The 21196-nt window shown below is 37.5% G+C and overlaps 3 protein-coding genes across 3 annotated transcripts; 2 read left to right on the forward strand and 1 right to left on the reverse strand.

Moving 5' to 3' along the window:
- The first annotated feature begins 346 nt into the window (after window positions 1-346).
- Window positions 347-5039, forward strand: hacd3 (3-hydroxyacyl-CoA dehydratase 3). The gene is made up of 11 exons (XM_038268816.1): window positions 347-553; window positions 1158-1200; window positions 1301-1374; window positions 1462-1626; window positions 1776-1821; window positions 1918-2028; window positions 2129-2256; window positions 2365-2477; window positions 3960-4066; window positions 4140-4271; window positions 4362-5039. The coding sequence occupies exons 1-11, from the start codon at window positions 476-478 to the stop codon at window positions 4436-4438; spliced, it is 1074 nt and encodes a 357-aa protein (XP_038124744.1). The 5' UTR covers window positions 347-475; the 3' UTR covers window positions 4439-5039.
- Window positions 4088-12502, reverse strand: ints14 (integrator complex subunit 14). The gene is made up of 11 exons (XM_038268818.1): window positions 11930-12502; window positions 11744-11851; window positions 7850-8005; window positions 7566-7684; window positions 7341-7483; window positions 7175-7267; window positions 6741-6882; window positions 6487-6620; window positions 6137-6255; window positions 5537-5602; window positions 4088-5455 (listed from the first exon to the last, which is right to left on the reverse strand). The coding sequence occupies exons 1-11, from the start codon at window positions 12149-12151 to the stop codon at window positions 5222-5224; spliced, it is 1536 nt and encodes a 511-aa protein (XP_038124746.1). The 5' UTR covers window positions 12152-12502; the 3' UTR covers window positions 4088-5221.
- Window positions 12431-21003, forward strand: LOC119772414 (sodium/potassium/calcium exchanger 1-like). The gene is made up of 7 exons (XM_038268823.1): window positions 12431-12442; window positions 13287-13392; window positions 15639-15700; window positions 18356-18595; window positions 18675-18764; window positions 18898-19055; window positions 19167-21003. The coding sequence occupies exons 1-7, from the start codon at window positions 12431-12433 to the stop codon at window positions 19408-19410; spliced, it is 912 nt and encodes a 303-aa protein (XP_038124751.1). The 3' UTR covers window positions 19411-21003.
- Window positions 21004-21196: the final 193 nt, after the last annotated feature.

The raw sequence follows: 21196 nt of genomic DNA on the forward strand, positions 1-21196 counted from the left end.
ATTAATAAAACAGCCCCTCCCTCTAGAAATTGTTCTTTAAATAATAATTAAGTTAATAAATATTAAATTCTTTCTATCAATTTCGTTTTCTTATGGTTATTCTTTAAATTACAAAAAATATTTTGAAGTAGAACGTTTGTCCAAACTATCTTGTGTATTTAATTGCAATTTATTTTCTCGTAAACTACTAACTAATTTACTATATTCTATTTTTTTATTTCGTGTTATGTAAAGAAAACAAAACAAAAAAAACAACTGCTGAGGACCCGTAATGCTTCCGTAAATATACATCTCCAGCCAATCAGAGGAGAGGACCGAACGTGAACGAGCACGTCTCCACCGTGACAGAATGTGCGCGCGCATTGACAGAATATTCTGGTGAGGACCTTCCAGGAAGCTAGCATGCTGCAAGGGGCTTCATTCATTTTCTTTAGTGTTATTTCATTTGAAAATAAGCTTTTTTAGAGCTTCAATAATGACGCTGACACCTCTTGTTTACTGGGCACAACGCCACGAGGAAATCTACCTGCGCGTGGAGCTCACAGATGCACTGGTGAGTTCAACACACCTGCTGTCCTGAGTTCTTTTTATTACTTCAGATGGCAGAATACAAATGCAAATAAAGATGGCAGTTTGTTTGCATACTGTTATATACAAACTGAGATTAGCTTCGCTGATATGACATCTTCACAAGGTTCCCTTTCTTTTCCCTCACCAAACCTGTTCATATCAGAATTAGTTGAGTGGAAGGGCTTGAAGTAGCGCGTGGGTGGATTCGTGGATTAGTAAAGCCTGAAATAACCTCTGAAACTCGAGGGCGGATTTTTTTTTTCTAGCTCAGTTCTATCTCCACATTATCTATCCGCAACTTCTCTGAAGGTTACCACAGTTTTTATTTTGAAACTTGTAACGCTATTTGTTAATGAGGTAGACCAGATCTTAGGCGGAAGAGATGTAAAACTGCCAATTTGTTCAGTAGTTTCTGTAACAAAGGTTATGGCTTACATTAAAATCGAATTCCAGTACATTCTGTGACTACAAAAGGTAGGTTTATCTTGCTTTGAGATCTATTTGATCACAATTTTCCATTAAAATGTATCATTATACAAATGCTTATTCAGTACAAGGGCATTCCCCCTATCTGTTTATTTCTGCAGAATATTGATGTCCAAGTACATGAGAATGTCCTTCATTTTCAAGGCAAGTCATGGTTTCCTACTCTTAGTAGTTTTCCTTAAATTGCTCAGTTTTTTGTGTTTTTTTATGGAGACTAATGATCACTTTTTTTTTATCCCTGCAGCTCTGGGGCATGGTGCTAAAGGACAGCATGAATATGAGTTCAGCTTAGAGTTTCTTTTACCAGTAAAGTCAGAGGTATGCTTGTCTTCTCACTTCAGCTTTTACTTCTTATGTTTTTTATTTTTTTTACCGTGACTTTAATTTATGCTCTTTTGCTTCAAGGTGAGACACAAGTCCACGCAGCGGCAGGTAAACATCACAGTGCGGAAAGAGCAGCGAGGCTGGTGGGAAAGGCTGACCGCTCAGGAGCGCAAACCGGTTTTCCTGGCCCCAGACTTCGATCGCTGGTTGGACGAGTCGGACGCTGAGATGGAGATCCAGGAAAAGGTCAGGCAAAATAAGATTTTTCAACATCACTCAGTGTTTTTTTTTTTTTTTGTACAGTGCTTTTTATGTCAGTGTTTCTTTTGCTGGTGATCAGGAAAACAAATGCTTTATCAATCCTAATAGTCATTATTTCTTTAAATTATGAAAAGGAGGAGAAAAGGAACAGACTGAAAGCTTTGAGGCATTCAGAAGAAGGTAATTATTCTATCAGGTGATTTAAAACTTATTTCCTAAAACATTTCTCTCTCATTTTTGGTTTAGTGGATAAATTGTATTTTTCTTTTCTCTCAGGGTTTGTTAGCCTGAAAACAGGCTTTTTGTTTGTTTACAACCTGGTTCAGTTTCTTGGATTTTCATGGATCTTCGTTAACATGACTGTACGCCTCTTCATCTTTGGGCAAGGTCAGAAATACCAGCCTAGTTTAACCATCCTCCTGCATGTGGTTTGCTTTTTTTAAACCTTCCTTTCATTTGTAACTTTAACCACTTAATCAAATTTCAGACTCGCTGTACGACACATTTCACACCATATCGGATGTGATGTTCTTCTGTCAAATCTTGGCATCAGTTGAGGTGCTGAATGCTGCTTTTGGTGTAGTTCGGACTGGTGTTATTCCCACCCTTATACAGGTACAGCATATACATTTGTGAGTTTTACTAACAGCAAAATGTTAAAATTGTCATATAGACTATGAATGTATGAGATCTCATGGTGTATCTTTTATTTTCTCTTGGTAGGTGGTTGGAAGGAACTTTATCCTCTTCATAATTTTTGGTAGTTTGGAAGAAATGCACCACCGGCCAGTTGTCTTCTTTGTTTTCTATCTTTGGAGCACCATTGAGATTTTTAGGTAAGTAAAGGTGCAAATTGTTTGAATATTGTCATATATACCCAAAGTTTTACTTTCTCCGAAATGTCTAATACTATACAAATATAGGTTTTAATCAAGATGGTAGAATAAAATATAAAAGTACAGCACTATATACTTGGCCTAGATTTCCTTTTGGATGAAATACAGCATCAGCAGCATCAGAGAATGAGTGCGATCAGCCTCACTCTGATGAGGCGTTAAGGAGGTCTGTGTTTCTAGATATTCACTGACACCAGAATAATCAAAATGTTTAAAGGTCTTTGGAACACAGTTTATTACTACAGCAAAGTGGGCTGTCTATTTTAATGCTCTATAAAAACCTGAGGTAATAAAACCAGTTTTGCAATTAGGACTTCAGATTTTCTTTTGTAGAGTAAAACTGCCTTGGCACATGTCTTGAAATACCATTAAAGGTTTAAAAATAAATGAATAAAAGATTTGAAGTCTTTAGTTTAATTACCGTTGGAATCGGGATTGCTCAGCTTCTTCTTTGCAACACCCAATTCTCTGTGGTTTTGATCGGGTTGATTTAGCTGACCGATCAAGCCCCTTTAAACTAGGATCATTAACTCGGGTATTGCTGCTTTAGGCGGTGTGGGCAGGTGCCAAGTCCTGCTGCAAAATGAAATTTTCTTTAAGCTGGAGGAAGATGGTGGTAGCTTGGATTCTGTCTCACCACTCTACCGCAAATTCTTAGACCTACAAAATTTACTATAATGAAGAAATTCCCTTGTGAACCTTTTGTTTGGTACCTGTGGCCTTTATTTTTAAAGTGTGACAGTAAGTAGGGTGGGAAGAGGAAAGATGTGTAGCAAGGATCTAATGGTCTGTCTGGAAAACAAAGGCATCAAGCCTGACCAGGTTCTGTACCCAGGACTTTGAAACAGGATTTGTGCACTGTAACCTTATGCCATCATTACACCTCAATAAAAGCTTAACTTTCCATTACCATGCTTGTTTACAGCACTCTATTATCAGCCAGGTTTCCTAAGCAATAACCTACTATAGGTTATTCTACTTGGAGAACGTTGTCAACCAAGTCTGCATTAGTCAATTCAGCAGCTATCACAATTACAAAACATTTTCTGCATAAAAAAAATATTTTTTCTCATGTAATTGTTTAAAAATATATATAAAAAAAGGTAAATGACAGAAACAAGATATTTTGACAGAAGTGTTCACCCCAATTTCAAACCACTGGTTCATTTTCATGTCCACGGTGTGTATAATATCCAGCTTGGAGACATGAAGCGTCATTCTACCAACATTTGTCAAAGACTTTTACTCAGAAGCTCTAAATCTTTGTTTCCAAGCTACACAGACTATTCATTTCCATTTCTGATCAGCAGAATCCACAGCCTAATGAAACGAGTTTGAAAGCAATATTGTTATAAATGCAAATCTGGTGGCATACAAGCATCTGTTCCCCCCAAGTAAAGCAAACATCCTGCTCTAATTCAGGTATCCGTTTTACATGCTGGGCTGCTTTAACACCGAGTGGAAAACTCTCACTTGGTTGCGCTACACAGTCTGGATCCCCCTGTACCCATTAGGTGTCTTAGCTGAAGGTGAGTTAGTTCATGAGTCTCTTTTTTTTTTTTTACATCAACATATTAATATGCATGTTTTTATTCCATAAAGCTGTCGCAGTGATACAGTCCATTCCCATATTTGACCAAACCAAACTCTTGAGCATTCCTCTGCCGAAAGCAATTGGGACATCCATCAGCTTCTCTTACGTCCTGCAAATCTACCTGATTCTCATGTTTTTGGGTAAAGTTAACAGAAAACGTATATCTAAAAATGCACTATTTATCAAAAGTGTGTTTTTAATACTGACGGATCTTTTTTTTCTACTCTCAGGGCTTTTTATTAACTTTCGGCACCTTTACAAGCAGAGGAAAAGGCGTTTCCGGACCAAAAAGAGGAAGACGCATTAACGCTCAGTACTAACAATAATACTTGAATGCCACTACTGCCTGCTTACATTTGAACCTTTTTTCTTTTTTTTTAAGACCATCGGCTACGCCTCTGCTCCGGTTCCGAATGTTTTTTCCTTAATAGTTGTTTTCTACTTCGCATACCTTTGCTCTCCTCAGACTTCCTCTATCTTTTTACATAACCTTTCCCCAGATTGTGTAATCTTTTATCACCACATGGTCACATTTAGCAGTAGTTCTCATAAACTAGATCTTTCAGATTACTGTTAAACCACAGAGATTGAAACAGTTGACATTTCTTTCTAACCCATCTGTTTTTTTTTAAGTCTCTTTTCTACATGACTTCTGAGCAACAACTTCTGAAAGACCTTAGTGCTAACAGCTGGTTTACAATGATTTTGGCTTAAATGAAGAATATCAACCTCTAATGCATGGTTTTATTTATTGTTTCCTTCTGATAAAGATCTGAAAAAAGTTGTCCTTTATTTTAACTAAGCTTTGACCCAGTATGTATCTTTATTATTCTACTCATTTCTTGTTCTAAATGTCTCTTTAATTGTCCTTTTGATAACTTATGAGACCAAATAAAAAAACAAATTTAGCAACTGCTCAATCTTGGAAATATATCCGTTTAAGAAACCTGTAAAAAAAAAAAAAAAAATGAATATTTACAATTAACATTTTCAATGTTCTTTTGACTTATTTCTCAAAATGATGTTCCAGTAAACAATTCAGAAATGTTCCAAATCTGCTGGCAGTTCAAGCTGAGAATCAGTTTATGGCTCAGCTGGAGAAGTCTGTGTGCATGGGGACAATGTTGTGATCAAAAGCAGCATACTGGGAGTCCCCAGAACTGGCTAGTTTGAGCTGGTGTGCAGCATGAGAGAGCTGGAAAGCAGCATCAGGATGGGCCGAGTCGGGCAGCATTGTACACTCCCTCTCCAGTAGCTCAGCCACGCCTTTCAGGAGCTCCCAAAAACCAAACGCCAAGGCTGCTTTCCGCAGGCGATTCAGCTCCTGGTAGATTAACAACACAGAAGTTTTACTTTTGTTTAGAAAAAAAAAATCTTTATTTAAAACAATTGCTGCTAAACCTACCTTATAGAATGTCTGAGTTTTGTCCGGTAGTTTCCTTGCATTCCTCAAGATCTTCTGAACATCAGTCTGTGTTACGACAAAAAAAAAAAAAAAAAAAATAAAAACTTGTCAGGAGATATTTGAACATACATAGAATAACATTTTTAATTCTTGACAGGAAATAGTTGAGGTTTGAAGTTTACACCTTACTGCCCACACAAATGTCGTACAGGATGGTTAGTAGAGGTAGGAAATGTTATTTTATCAACAAGATATTCAGGTCATTACAGTATTAATGACCTGCTTTGCCTGTTTGGACTTTTAAAGCAAGATAATTTAATAATGAATTTAACTTTATCTTCCTTTAGAGCAATTTACCTCTGCATTTAACCCATCCCCTTGGGGAGCAGTGGGCTGCCATTGTGCAGCGCCCGGGGAGCAGTATGGGGCTAAGGGTTTTGCTCAGGAACCGAGAGTGGAGTTTGTGAGGACCGGGTACTTGCAGCCCTCTCAGAACACAAGTGCACTGCTCTAATCCACTAGGCCAACACTCCCCATAATAATGTATTCCTCTGAAGTTTTCAACATTTTTACATATTTCTAATTTTCCTTTCACTGCACCTGTAGTCCGCTGGCTTTAATCCACACTGTGACGTTCTGAGCGTAGCTTCGTTTGACCTGTGGCTGCACGGGGAAAGGACTTTTACTGTCATCCTCGCCGTAGGGATTTTCAGCAGCCTCTGCAACATCAGAAAGATGACGCATCAGAGAGAAGTCGGTCGATCCACATTAAGCTCAAAGCAGAACAAAGAGTAATCATTAACTGATCATGTACACATACAGAGACCCTTGAGCTTTAAGATAACAGTCTCTCACCCATATTGGTGTTTCATGTTTGTAGGTTTATTCAAAAGTTGCATAATAAAAAAATAAATATCCAGCAATCTGATATTTATGCTGTAAAATGTTACCTGAAACTGGTCCCAAATGTGTGATCTTGCCCAGCCAAGGTAGAGGATTTGGACCGGGCTCAAACAAAGACATCATCAGGTTGGACTTCTTTTTGCTGTCTGCTTGAGAGTACAACATGCCAAACCACTCCGGCCTGAGATCAAAGCAGGAAAGAGTTAGGTGAAATTAGGCAGCTGTTCCCCCCCATATGAAAAATATTCTTCTGCAGAGAAATTTAGAAGGTGCTGTATACTCTGACTCTGTTGATGCTTACCCCAGCTGGACCAGAGCCACCATCCCCTCCACCTTCAGACTTCCATGTAAAAGAACACAGAAATTTGGGCTTTTTCCAGCCATTTGGCTAGCCGAAGGTTCCTCTTCAAGCTCATCAGTAGCTCCTGCGCCAACATCATCTTCTAAAAATTATATTAAAATATGTTAGAGCAACTTCCTGTGAGAACAAAAAGGAATCAAGAATTTAATTAATGCTGCTTAAATCCTTCTCTCCAAATTATCCTCTTTTATAATAATTTCCTACAAAAAAAAACAAAACAAAAAAACAATCCAAGAGGATCTTATTTCCCTGAAGTGGCCTAATAGCCATTCTTATTTTGTTTTCTATAACTATTGTTCAGTGAAACCTTTTAAGAGCAAAAGCTGCCAATCACTTATGCAGAAAGATTAATCAGCTGGAGCAACAAAACAAACCTTTGTTTACAGGAATAGGAAGGACCAAGTGTCTGGATATTACAGGAGGGCTGGAGATATCAGCAATTTCAATGAAGCCCACTATTTCCAAATCTGAAAACAAACATAACCTGAGTGAAGATCGATGATAAAAAGTTTAAGTGAGTTTAAAAATCTTGATAATGACCTGTGCTGACAGCTCTGGGAATAGGCTCCACCTCGTCGTCCACCACCACAGGTTCAGGTCGAGGGAACACCTGAACGTTTGAAGACAGATTCCCACAGTGCAGAACTGCATGGAAAGGTGAGTAGGCCCGGTCAATTAGCATGCTGGAGGAATGGAAATGACAGAAAAACTCAGCATATGAATAAACAAACAAGCATCTCTACAGCATCGTTAACTCAGCCGTACCCAAACATTGCTTGTACACTCTTCATGCAAAGCGGTCCATCCACAGTGAAGATCTGTCCATCCCCTCCGCTGATACGAAGGAGCTCCTCTAGGTTTTCCAGGGCATCAGTCATTTGCAGCTAAATAAAACAAGAAAAGCTCTAATTTCTGGATCTTTCAAAAAGAATACTGAAATTTGACACTTAAGTTATGACATGCTCCCTACAGCTCATTTTTATTGCCATAGATATAGAATGGCCAATCTTTTAAAACCAATGTACAGTCAGAAATAAGCCCTTCAGTACCTCCTCTGCATTGGCAATACACATGATGAACATTTTGGTGGGAAAAGGAAAAGGGAGGGGAAACTTTTTGTCCTCAACCCGATGTTTCAGAGTTTGAAGAGAGTGACGAAGGGAACCCTTCCCAATGCCAAGAGATCCGTCTGTAACCAGTACCACCTACAGGACAAAAGGGGGAAACGCATAAACATGAGCAGTTAAGGAGGAGCCATTATGAAAAGGCAGGAAATAAAAAAATAAAAAACAGAGGAGTGGCAATAAAAATCATTATACTAAATATAGGGTGACGATATAACGTGTAAGTTGCTAGAAGTAATGTAAGTTTCAACCATTTAAAATACAGTTTCATGTAAACTTAAGATTTTTTTTTTAAGTGTAAACAAAAAGAAATTTTGTTTAGAACAGCTCTCTAGACAATTTTGGATGTCTGATATTTGAGGTGTTAAAATGGGGAGGATGTAATAACAGCGAATTTAGGAATCACTGGTGATAATTTACTGCAAACATAAATGACCACTTCCTCCATGCATAAGAACCAAAAACTAATAAAAAAAGGTCTTCAAATAGATACATACATTTCACCAGTTACAGAAAGTGGTGCAGCCGCACGTCTGAACTGTAGACAATAATTGTATTGACATTGTTTTTTCAAACATGATGATAACAAATAAAGAAATATGTCTTCAAAAATGACAAAACAAAAGATCCGAGCTGTTCTATTAGTTTAGGAGGCTTTGGGAAAAAACCCATATAAATAATTGTTTTCTCAGGATGAAAGATTATTGTGATGCGTCTTATTCACATATAACAAAGCAGTATAAAGTCAAATGTAATGCTATCACATTTCACTCTAAGAGCTAAAGTAGGGCTAAAGCCAGACTACGCAACTGGAAAGTGAAATTAGATCATAGCAGAGATCAATAGTAATGAGTTACATTTAATCACCACTAAAGCGTTAGTGAGAGAACACAGACTGTTACTGAAGATGGATAATAAGCATGACCCAAACCCCATCACAGACTCTACACAAGAGTAAGAAAAAAACTTTTTTTCACAGTAATGTAAAGGGTCAAATTAGATTTTAATCAGTGTCTAAATAAATTAGAGATTAGACGTAAATATTGTGGCAGTTTTCAGTGGAGATTAGATCTGTCCTGGAAACTTAATTTCCTTTTTTTCTTTTCTCAGACTGTCTTCCATTTCTTTTTGCCTTGAAAAGCAGTTCATAATTAAATGCTTACAAAAATTGGTGGACCAAAAACCAAAATGTCACAGAATGATAAAGTTTTTTATAGCAATAATATCTAAAGAGCTGTTAAAATATATCCTTTCTGCATCTGCAAGGTATTGAACGAACTGTAGCATTTCTTAAATTGACATAAAATATGTAAAGTCAGTTCTGTGTCTATCTGTATAATGGGCCGATTTAAATAATTGGAGAAGCTAACAAAGATCAAATTGTGTTTACTTTATTAAAACACCTTTGCAGATGTCTAACCAGTGCATTATAGCAATATTAATTTTTGTGTGTTTATTCAATATCCACCCAATCAATGTGCTTTGAGGCATATAAAATCTAATCAGGAGGCCTGAATGTGCCAGAGAAAAGAACACAGAAACATCTGGCCATCTTGAACAATGTCCAGATGTTGCAGATGTAGCTGCAAAACTAAAATCCTAGAGAACCCTTTGTTTCATCAAATCTATCTCCAGTCCAATAGTGAGGGACATACAGCGCAGTTAAAAGGACCTTCTAATGCTAACTCTGGGTTTGTTTGGGTTTATAATTGGTTGCTTTGTTTTTTAAGTGGATTTTGAATAAATGTGGAGTACTTTTCTGATGCAACTGGAAATAAAATGTCATTATTAGAAATCTACTGAAGAGGATTAATACGTTTTTTTTTTCTATTGCATTCATATGTTTTTTTACCTAACTGACAATATTCTTTAAAGAATTCAATTCAGTTTATTTATATAGTGCCAATTAACAACACACACCATATCAAGGCACTTTACAGTTCACCAGATCATCCAGTCAAATTAATATAAAGTTTTATATCTAAGGAAAACCAGTCAATTGCATCGACTCATTGACTCGAATGCAATCCCTCACACTAAGCATGCTTGTAGCGACAGTGGAGAGGAAAAACTCCCTTTTAACAGGAAGAGACCTCCAGTAAATCGAGCAAATGCTTTCGGTCACACATACACTATATTGCCAAAAGTATTTGCTCACCTGCCTTGACTCACATATGAGCTTAAGTGACATCCCGTTCCTAATCCATAGGGTTCAATATGACGTCGGTCCACCCTTTGCAGCTAGAACAGCTTCAACTCTTCTGGGAAGGCTGTCCACAAGGTTTAGGAGTGTGTTTATGGGAATTTTTGACCATTCTTCCAGAAGCGCATTTGTGAGGTCGCACACTGATGTTGGACGAGAAGGCCTGGCTCTCAGTCTCCGCTCTAATTCATCCCAAAGGTGTTCTATCGGGTTGAGGTCAGGACTCTGTGCAGGCCAGTCAAGTTCATCCACACCAGACTCTGTCATCCATGTCTTTATGGACCTTGCTTTGTGCACTGGTGCACAGTCATGTTGGAAGAGGAAGGGGCCAGCTCCAAACTGTTCCCACAAAGTTGGGAGCATGGAATTGTCCAAAATGTCTTGGGATGCTGAAGCATTCAGAGTTCCTTTCACTGGAACTAAGGGGCCAAGCCCAGCTCCTGAAAAACAACCCCACACCATAATCCCCCCTCCACCAAACTTTACACTTGGCACAATGCAGTCAGACAAGTACCGTTCTCCTGGCAACCGCCAAACCCAGACCCGTCCATCAGATTGCCAGATGGAGAAGCGCGATTCGTCACTCCAGAGAACGCGTCTCCACTGCTCTAGAGTCCAGTGGCGGCGTGCTTTACACCACCGCATCCGACGCTTTGCATTGCACTTGGTGATGTATGGCTTGGATGCAGCTGCTCGCCCATGGAAACCCATTCCATGAAGCTCTCTGCGCACTGTTCTTGAGCTACATGAAGTTTGGAGGTCTGTAGTGATTGACTCTGCAGAAAGTTGGCGACCTCTTCGCACTATGCGCGTCAGCATCCGCTGACCCCGCTCCGTCAGTTTACGTGGCCTACCACTTCGTGGCTGAGTTGCTGTCGTTCCCAAACACTTCCATTTTCTTATAATACAGCTGACAGTTGACTGTGGAATATTTAGGAGCGAGGAAATTTCACGACTGGATTTGTTGCACAGGTGGCATCCTATCACAGTTCCACGCTGGAATTCACTGAGCTCCTGAGAGCGACCCATTCTTTCACAAATGTTTGTAAAAACAGTCTGCATGCCTAGGTGCTTGAATTTATACACCTGTGGCCATGGAAGTGATTGGAACACCTGATTCCAATAATTTGGATGGGTGAGCAAATACTTTTGGCAATATAGTGTATCTACTGAACACAACGTTGTTTTGTATGAATATACCCAAATAACAGAGAACTTCATAAGACCAAAAAAAGGGATAAAATCAACCACGCATCTTTTGGCCAATACATTTGAGGCTCAAGTTGTCTCTTTAGGAATGGTTGTGGCAAAGAAAATGATCCTGCAGATGTGGAAAAGGGACTTTGCCCCAAACTATGAAATGTGGCTGAGGGAAATGGGGAACATAGGTATCACAACATGGACAAAATAAAAAACTATCACAAGATCTGGGATCCTCTACTCTCCTACATAAGAGGAAAATCTGACTCCTGTATTGCAAGACCTGAATGCCTCCCATGCACTGTGTTGTCACACTATATCAATTACTGTGATAAATGTTTGTCAATATGTGCTTTGTTCTGTGTGTGACAAAAATAAAATAAAAATCAACCACATAAACATGGCTGCTTGCATACCTGACAGGGACATGCACTGCCCCATTCCTGCTGAACAACGCTACTGACTCCTTGAAGAGCCAACTCAAGACATGTTTTATCATAGTCTTCCAAGTTACTGAGTGCCTCCTGTGAACAACAACACCAAATCATTAAACAGACCAATATGAAGGCAGACATTACTTTCTATGCAGACGCAGCTCTTACCTGTAATGCATTGTAATCCCTGGTGAAAGGCACCAGCAGCTCCCAAAGGGAAGAGAAAGCCATCAGCGCTGTGAACTCCAGGCGATAGTTAGAAGCCATGTGTTCAAACAGCATGTTAAGTCCGTGAACTGCCAGGTTCTTCCTCTGGAACTCCTCACTGCCATCCACGGACACTGGTCGTGTCATGGACAGGGACACGTCCATTAAAATCACCGTAGGCATTGCTGCTCACCTCTGAATGAGATCCACAACTGTTTTACAATATTTCCCAAACACAGTTTACTGTAAAACTACCTGAAATTCTCCAAGCTTAAGTTAAAATTAAAACTCAAATTAGCGGCGTTAGGCAGGTTAGCACTAGCAACTGGGGCTAGTTTGCTAGCATTTTGCCACCTAACGGCTAAAGCAGAGACACGTTCGGGATATTTATTTATCAAATATAAAAGGAAAAATATCCATAAGTTAAAAACCCCCACAAAGGATGAAATATAAGACACAAAAATGGCTAAACAAGTTAGACCGTTTCTGTAATCTCGCTTATGTTGTTTTAGGAGTGCATCAATAATGCTGTCCGTAGAGAACATCTTTTACCGATATATAGTTCCGCTCCTATGTAGTCTAACAAAATGTGCATTATTCATAACATGGATCTATTACAAACAAACAAAAAACTACAAAGACTATGGTGTCATATCATAACTATAATAATTTTTTCCCCCATTATTATTCTAAACGCTTTTCGTCAAATTTGAGGCAAAATCAAATACAGTTCATACCCAGACTGTATTTTTCCTCTGAAATTCCACTTTATTTATCTGGGTAGTTAGGTGTTTTAGAAATTATCTAATAATATTTGCACGTATAATTATTATCATTATTAACATCGGTTTATGTTGTTTGTGGTTTTGATCATAGTTTCTGCCCATTCGGCCCTTACAGCGAAAACCCACATCCTCCACAACAGCTGCGCCACGCTGCGCCATTCCAGACCGCGTGCGCAAAGCAAAGCCAAGAATTACCCTATTGGCATCTAATTATCACGTTAAGATTTAAATTTATTCCGATTTAAAATATCGGAATAAATTTAAATCTTATTCAGATTTAAAATACCGTAAAAAGCAGCAAAATTTCGGGAAAACGGGCGCTTTTAGAGGGTGAATTTAAATCTTAACATGTGTCTTTTCTTTTATTTTTTACTATTTTTCAAGGCTGCACTTTAAAAAACAAATGAAATTGTCCAGAGAATCGTTCTAAACGTAATATTTATTTTTGTTTTACACTTGTGTAAACAAAATGACAAATAAATCTGTCTAAGTCATAAGTAGATGCGAATAGTGGCATTCTTGGGTTGCCATAGCCTAAAGCCGCGGTCCCGCCCGTCTTTCTCCGCTTCGACTTCCTGGAAGCTCGAGGAGAGAATGCTATATATTATTATTATTTAATTCATAGGAGAAAAACATGCGGTAATGAACGCTTAATATAATACTAAATTATTAATTAATTATTAATTATGAAATATGAAATCAACATCAATAACACGCGTTTCTGCCAAAACATTATTTTTTTCTTTGTGGGTCTTTGTAATTGGGATAATCATACAAAACTGGTTTGTTCTCCACTCCCAAACTCAGAATCGATAAGAAGTTTATTTTGAAGTTGTGAGAGGCGCTCTTGGAAGTTGTTGTGACTGGATTTGATGAAACTTTTTAGCCCCTGTAATATTATAATATTTTTATCGAGATGAGAAATCTGCTCCCTGCTGTGTCTAAGTACCAATAGTAATTTAATTAAACTGTCTTAGTTTTTGGAAATACATAGGATTTATGCTTTGGGGATGTGGAATCTGGGGGTCAGACTGAACGGTCCTGGATTTTTTTTATTTTTTTTTTTTTTTGTGAAGTTGCGCAATAACCCGTTTGAAACGGATCAAGTTTTCTTTCCTCGAAAAAATGTACTGCAGACTGCAAATATAAAGTAAAAAAAAACTCTATTTTGGATATCTTAAAATGTGATTGAAAACTAAACGCAGGAATAAAGTAAGTGTGAAGTTCTTTTTAATTATTTCCGTAGCATTGAACTGTAATGCTCTTAGTTTTAGCCTATTATATTTTCCATTAACGTGTAGGCTATATTAATAGTTTAATTACATATTGTGTGTAACTGTTTGGAAATGGGACACTAAAGACATGGTTTGTCGAATAGGATTGTACTCACACTGATGGCTGTAAAGCAGAGAGAACAAATGTTTGAGTGAAACTTGATAAATGGGAGAATATAGATAGAATGAAGCAGAAGGAGGAAAAATGGTCCCAATGAGATCCAGCAGCCAAAATAACAGCACAAATACAGAACAGAGCCTAACTATTTTGTATGAGGTATAAGAAGGGTAGAGCTAGGGAGAAATGTCTATCCCGGCTGAAATCTTTAAATTCTATTCTGGATTTAATAGAAAGCCATGAAAAGAAGCCAGGATAGGAGAGATATGATCTCTATTTTCAATTTTCATTGGATCAGCTTAAGGCTTTTAACTACAAGTTGAACACTTCCTGATAGTAAAGAATTACAATAGTCCAGCCTTGGAGTAACACATGGACTAAAATGGCCTGTAATTATATAAAGCTTTTTCAGGTCAGAGGACTTGACCAATGCGCTTTAAACTACATTCAGTCATTCACACATTCTGTCACAGTCTTGGTCCTGTTATGTTTTTTTTTTTTTTTTTTTTTTGAGTATTTTGTTTTACTTTGTTCCATGTTTTCTAGTTTTAGTGGTTTAATTCTTATTTTGTTGTGTTTTCTGGTTAATTTCAGTTTTCAGGTTTTTATTTGTTGCCCTCTGCTGCCCTCTTGTGTTCTCCTTTTTCTCTAGCTCCTTTCCTGTTCTGCTCTGTTCATACCTGTTCCCAATCTGCTCGTTAGTCTTCTCTTTGTTTCAGTCTCCAAAAAATACACTCTCTGTTCAGTTCCTCAGTGCTGGTTCCTTGTCTACAGTAACTTCCTCCAACTCCGTCTCGCTGAGTCCTCCTCCTTGTGATTGTTTCCCCCAGATGTCTCCATGGTTTCTGGTTTGTTTGACTTTGATTTCATGTTAGATTTATTTTTCTTTTATTTCCTGCCTCTATGTTCAACCTTTCATCAAACAAACAAGAAACTCACCTCTTCCTCCCTGCCTCTGCATTTGGGTCCTCAAACCACAACTGAATCCTGACACATTCACACACTGATGCTACATTGTAGCCACAGCTGCCCAGGGGCTCACTAACAGAAGCGAGGCTGCTATACACTGGAACCACCAGTCCCTCTGACCCCCATCGGTGGTCTTATTTCTCACCATCATCCCTGGAAAAGATATTCCAAGTTTTTGCAATATTTCACAGATGAAAGAAGGATATTCTAGAAGCCTGTTTGATATAGGATTTGAATGAAAAATAACACAAGTTTTTACTTTATTATCTGAGATACTAAAGTGCACAAAAGGATCTGAACAATGCTGATAGACTTCATTATTTTGAAAAGATTCAATTATATAAAATCTGATTAAAATATGGCAAAGTTTATGATTGAAATGTCAAAAAAAAAAGCGATAAGATGGAAAAACTGAAGTGGTTCAAACTGTTTGTAGCGAATGCTTGCAGAAAAACTCTATTATATCTTGTATCCCTGATGAACTGCTTGTTTAATTTAACTGAGGTTTTTTCCTTTACCAACAGGTTTTCTTGAAGGACTCAAATCCAATTCAGACAGCTCTAATTTTGGATCCTGTAAATCCAAGGTCTGTTTGAGAAGATCAGCCCTTCCTTTAGTGTTTCTCATTAGAGCCAAACAAGTGAATTAGCAGTTTTATGTACAATATGGAGATGACTATGGTTAGGATTTTTTTCTCTGGTATCCTTCTTGGAACTGTTGACAATCAGAGTGTTGGTACTGAACCCCCTAATCTTTTGTCTGGCTTTGGAGAAGATACTGGAAAGATCACAGATCACTCAGTGCTGGAAGATCCGGTTAAACATCCTACATATTCAACTCCGTTTGATAAAGTGCCTGAAACTAAATCACCATTTTTGGACCCAACCAATATGACTCTTCATCCTTCACTGGAAACATCAATTCATGACCCAACCTCCAATGTTTCCCACTGTAAAGCTCAACACTCAAACACAATGTTCCCTAAAGATCTTTTTTCTATTGAGGATCGCAGGCAAGGATGGGTGGTCCTACACGGTTTTGGGATAATCTACGTTTTTGTCGCACTTTTAATTGTGTGCAATCATTTCTTCGTTCCTTCGCTGGGGATCATCATGGAGAGGTTGGATATCTCAGATGATGTTCTGGGAGTCACCTTCATGGCTGCAGGAAGATCCATTCCATGGCTGTTTGTCAAGCTAATCAAAATCCCATTTGATGACTGCACCTTTCCTGTGGACATTAACCCAGTTATTGGTTCGGCAGCTTTCAGAATGTTGTTTGTGATTGGAATATGTGCTTTGTTTTGTGGGAGGGTTCTCCCTCTTTCTCGCTGGCCGCTTTTCAGAGACCTATTATTCTACATGTTGGGTTTCATCTTCGCGATAATTTTTTTCTTGGACGGTACTGCCATGTGGTGGGAAAATGTGATCCTGGTGACTTTTTCTATTCTCTACATCATATTTCTGAAATATAATTCACAAGCTAAGCAAATAATGAAGACCAAACTCCAGAAAAACAAAAGGGTGAAGAAAGTTTCATTTGTGAACAGATGTGAAAAGGTGAGCTCTATCATACATTTTGATTAGATAATATAAAATATTCTTAAAATGGGAATGTTAAGATAGAATGTGATAAGATAGGACAAGTACAGTTGTTTATAGATTTAAACAATTAGCACTTTTATCTGATATAATATAAATCTTGCATGCAGCACTGTGTTAATCTGACATTTCTATACCATTACTATCAATACTATTTTACACTGAGCAGACGTGAAGTATATTAGGGAAAAGTCATCTTTTTTTTCTAGTTATTTGAAAGGACTTTATTTTACCTTAATTGGTGAAAATAAACCGGAATATTTTCAGATAAAGATATTCTAATGCTGCCTTCATGTGGTATCTTATTTATGGTAAACAGCAACAACAATAGCAAAGATGCACATGAACCATCACTCATGTTGTAATTTCCACTGGAAACCTAGAAAAAATATATTTAGTTGCTGAGATGAGGTCAACTTTTGACCTTTCAACATGGCGGAGAGCAGAGAAATGATTCTGTATGATGAATTCTGCATTGTTAAAAATGTTCTCTCTCTGTGACATTCATTAAAACAAAAATATCGCCATTTAAACTTGTGTCATTTTAAAAAGGGCCATTATGAAGTAATTTGACCAAGTTCTCTGTAGCATTTAGTCAATGCATGTGATGCCTCCTCTTCTTCCTCTAGCTGATGAATTACAAAGTCTGTCTTGACCAAGTAGAAGGTCAGGATAATCTGTGGATCCGAAATGTTTCTCTACCACCAAAAGCACTCCACTAAAAAAGGTGAAGGCAGTGTTAATGATCTGTGTTATAGGACAAAACATGACCTGTATACCTGTTGGTAGTGTTCTGCTGGGTCAGTCACATTTTCAGTGGGCCTTGCAAAAGCCTTTCTGCAGAGCTAGGTTTTAAAAATCGCTGCCTAATGTGCAATTTGAAAAATCATATTAAGGGACATAAACATAATTTTGTTTTGCCCTAAACAGATCCTTTTGAATCACATTCACATTGAAAGACTGCATTGCTTCTGCTTCTCTTTGGTTTTCTGTGTCATGTCACCTGTTGTATTAGGATAACCGCAGCGGCCCTTGAGACCCAATAAATGTTTTTTATTTTTTTTTTAGTTAAGCTCTACATTAATTGAGGAAGATATGTTTTTTTGTCTTGAGTTTTGTCCATGCATGATTAACAGGAACCATTTTGCAAAGTATCAACAAGTCAAATCAAAACAGAGAGTAAACATGTAAGTGCTTGTTGCCACTATCAATTCTTAGAAAAAAAAAGATTGCAGCTTTATATTTTTAATCTAATGCATTAGTTTTTTTCTAACCTTCAAACCCTGTTGGAGTGGCATGCCAAAACTAAACTTCTTCTGAAACAAGTACATGTTGCTCATCATGATAATAATAGGTATATGCGATAATTAATGTTAAGTATTTTACCACATATACAGTAAGCAACCGTTACTTTGAGGAAGTATCTCAGTAGGGATTAGTATTAGCAAAAGTCTATTTTTAGAATTACAAAATTGTCATCTAGCATAGATATATCTCGATTAAGACATTTCTAATTACACCATAAGCTCAACACAAGTTTTGCTGCAAAAGTACAGTACCCGGTAGATGTTATTTTTTTATTTTGTGTTACACTATTGTTTAAAACAGTTTCGTTTGTTTTCTTTTATATTTTTTAACAGAATCCCACCCAGGTGTATATTCCCACAGGTGAAGATGATGCACAAGGCCTTGGAGACTGTAATGAAGGCGGTAATGTAAACACGGGTGGCTGCAAGGAGTTTGTTGAGAACAAATTGCTAGAAGGCGCTAAGCCATTGTCTTTGCGCTGGCCTGACACGTGGCAGAAACAAGCTGTCTACATCTTTCTTTTGCCAATCATCCTCCCTCTGCGGCTCACTGTTCCCGATGTCAGGAACCAGGTATGGCTAGATGGATATTTTAGATTGTTTTAGATTAATTTTGCTTTTATACTTACTTTTTTTTGTGTTTGTTTCATAGAAAAACAGAAAATTCTTTGTGCTGACATACCTAGTTTCTATTGTGTGGATCAGTGTCTTCTGCTACCTTGTCAAGTGGTGGGCTCACCAGGTCAGTGCTTCCGTAACAGATCCTTAATGCTCCAACAAGTTTTAGATTTCACACTGAAATATTTAATGTAACATATATTCCCATCCTGAAATTTTGACTTAATCTCACTAAACACTATTTTAATGTTTTACAGATGGATGAGGCTTTTGGTGCCATGGGTCCTATGACATATCTGGTAGCAGCAATGTCCAGCCCTGATCTCATAACTAGTGTAATAGTGGCACGTAAAGGCCTTGGAGACATGGTTGTGTCCAGTAATGTGGGTAGCAACATCTTCGACATCAATATAAGGTAAGTTAATAAACTAAATTGGCATGGCTTAGAAATGACGATAGAAAAACTAACACAGCGGGCAGATTTATTAGCCCCATGCTAATTTTTCTTTGTCATTTCAACCAAAAGTCTAGCAGTAGAGTTGCTCCTCTACACGTTCACCCACGGTTTATCCCCTGTGGCTGTTGAGACCAGAGGCCTCGTCTGTGCCAGTATCCTCCTCTTCCTCGTGCTCCTCTTCACTGTCATCTCCATTATGTTATGTAAGTGGAAGATGAGGAAACTGCTTGGTCTCATCTTAGTCTTTCTCTACGTTCTTTTTGTGGTCATTAGCATCATGATGGTGTTTGGGATCATTAAGTGCCCTGTGTAAAAAAATACTTTGAAATATTTTTATTTATGCATGTGTTACGTTTCTATATATAACTGACCTATCATCTACCAGGATATAAAAAGAAGGAAATAGAAAGATTTTTTTTTTTTTTTTGGAACAGCAGTTTGAGACTCAAGTCACTTCTCAACAACTTTGTATACATGCTGAGTACACTACATAAACATATGCATTCCTGTTTTCACTGTAAGTAACTTAGCTGTAAATTACTATAGTTTTAAAAGGTATAGTGAAAGATTTTTGAGACCCGCCCACTTGTGTATACAAAATGACAAAATAAATCAGTCTAAGTCTCTCCAATTTTTAAAAAGAATGCATATACACAACCCTGTACCCACACCCGAGAGGGAACGCCTGTTAAACACGTACGAGAGCGTGCACAAACTAATTTCTTCTCGTGCACGCTCTGTTTAAAAGTGGCTTTTTGCATCACTCATACAAGCTTACTTTTCAAAAGAAGATGTGCAATTTTTCCACTATGTCAGACTCAACACCGGTAAGAGAAAATGGGGAAGAGCACATAGGACGGCCTTACATAAACATATCCCCAGAATGATTGACAATTAGGAGGACCACTTATATTGATGATGAAAAAGAACATCCTCCACTATACCTTTCATGACCCCTTTTGAGAAAACAGTAATCCCCCACTAGGTGACAATATTCTAGTTGAAGGCAACTGTTATCAGATGTTTGCAGGATCTGGGATTGCGTCTTTTTCATGGCTGTGGAGAATATGTTCTTGGTAGAGATGCTTTATGCCACATTGGAAAGTAAGGGAGAATGATTTGGCCCATTTAGGGTCAAGCCAATGCATGTAAGATGGATTAAGATCGAAGCTTTGACCAGGCCCCTCCAAGACCTTCAGACTGTTCCATGCCATTCATTCAGACTCAATGAACTCAGGTGCATTTGAGGTCATAAGCTTTTTACCTGAGGTGTTCATTCAAGATTTTTTTTTTTACTAACTTTTCTGGTTTTAAATTCCTTAAATAAAGAATGGCATGCTGAAATCTGAGGTGGTTATGTACACTTCGGGATAAATTAGAGAATTGATCTCAGATTTTAAAAAGGCAATAAAAATTATATATAGAAATATAAAAAGGATTTGTATTATTGTATATATCTGTCTTTTTGTTTCTCTGTTTTGCTTGAGGTTTTCTTTTCATTATCGGATGAAATAAGCATAACGGTTTTGACTTTGTAGCCTATATATTAAATTGCATAAAATGTTTATCAGTAGAGAAAGCCTGAAAAAAATATATTTTCTTTCTCAGAAATTATGGATTTAGGGTTTGTTTACATCTACTTTAAATGTTTCTTATTTTTCTCTATAAGGCTTACCACACTGATATCTACTTAAGTCTAAGCAGCACAACTTATAGATTTTTATGAATGTTTTTAAACAAGTCATATTTTGATCTGTGACATAAACTGATACCAATTATATCATTTATATGAATATGTGTGGTTTTGTTTTTTACTCTAGATATCGATACCAAGGTGCTTCATTGAATTTATGAACATACAAATAAATGAGCCTTTTTCTACAACATTAAAATATGTTTCTACTTTTCTGTGTTTCATGCAATTTTATTTTTGTTTTCATTATCATTCAAGGTGGAGTTACAAAAATAATCTTTGGTTAACTTTGAAACCAGGCTGGACTTAAAATGGGCCAATCCATGCTTTCTGTGTAGGTATTTAGAAATGTCCCTAGTCTTATTTTTGTCTGCATAAAATCAGAGTATCTAGATAAAGAAGATTA

The sequence above is a fragment of the Cyprinodon tularosa genome, unplaced genomic scaffold (assembly GCF_016077235.1).
Source record: "Cyprinodon tularosa strain WSP-4 unplaced genomic scaffold, ASM1607723v1 ctg71, whole genome shotgun sequence".
NCBI classification, from domain to species: domain Eukaryota; kingdom Metazoa; phylum Chordata; class Actinopteri; order Cyprinodontiformes; family Cyprinodontidae; genus Cyprinodon; species Cyprinodon tularosa.

What these genes read in the sequence shown, in the direction of transcription:
- hacd3 (XM_038268816.1), top strand. Translation starts at nt 476, where the DNA reads ATGACGCTGACACCTCTTGTTTACTGGGCACAACGCCACGAGGAAATC. An exon ending in TGGAGCTCACAGATGCACTG is followed by an intron (nt 554 to 1,157) that starts GTGAGTTCAACA and finishes TTATTTCTGCAG; the next exon opens with AATATTGATGTCCAAGTACA. An exon ending in TTATTCCCACCCTTATACAG is followed by an intron (nt 2,257 to 2,364) that starts GTACAGCATATA and finishes TTCTCTTGGTAG; the next exon opens with GTGGTTGGAAGGAACTTTAT.
- ints14 (XM_038268818.1), bottom strand. Translation starts at nt 12,151, where the DNA reads ATGCCTACGGTGATTTTAATGGACGTGTCCCTGTCCATGACACGACCA. An exon ending in GTATTGCCAATGCAGAGGAG is followed by an intron (nt 7,685 to 7,849) that starts GTACTGAAGGGC and finishes TGTTTTATTTAG; the next exon opens with CTGCAAATGACTGATGCCCT. An exon ending in GTGGCTCTGGTCCAGCTGGG is followed by an intron (nt 6,621 to 6,740) that starts GTAAGCATCAAC and finishes CTTTGATCTCAG; the next exon opens with GCCGGAGTGGTTTGGCATGT.
- LOC119772414 (XM_038268823.1), top strand. An exon ending in TCATAGGAGAAAAACATGCG is followed by an intron (nt 13,393 to 15,638) that starts GTAATGAACGCT and finishes CTTTACCAACAG; the next exon opens with GTTTTCTTGAAGGACTCAAA. An exon ending in ATCTTCGACATCAATATAAG is followed by an intron (nt 19,056 to 19,166) that starts GTAAGTTAATAA and finishes TTCAACCAAAAG; the next exon opens with TCTAGCAGTAGAGTTGCTCC.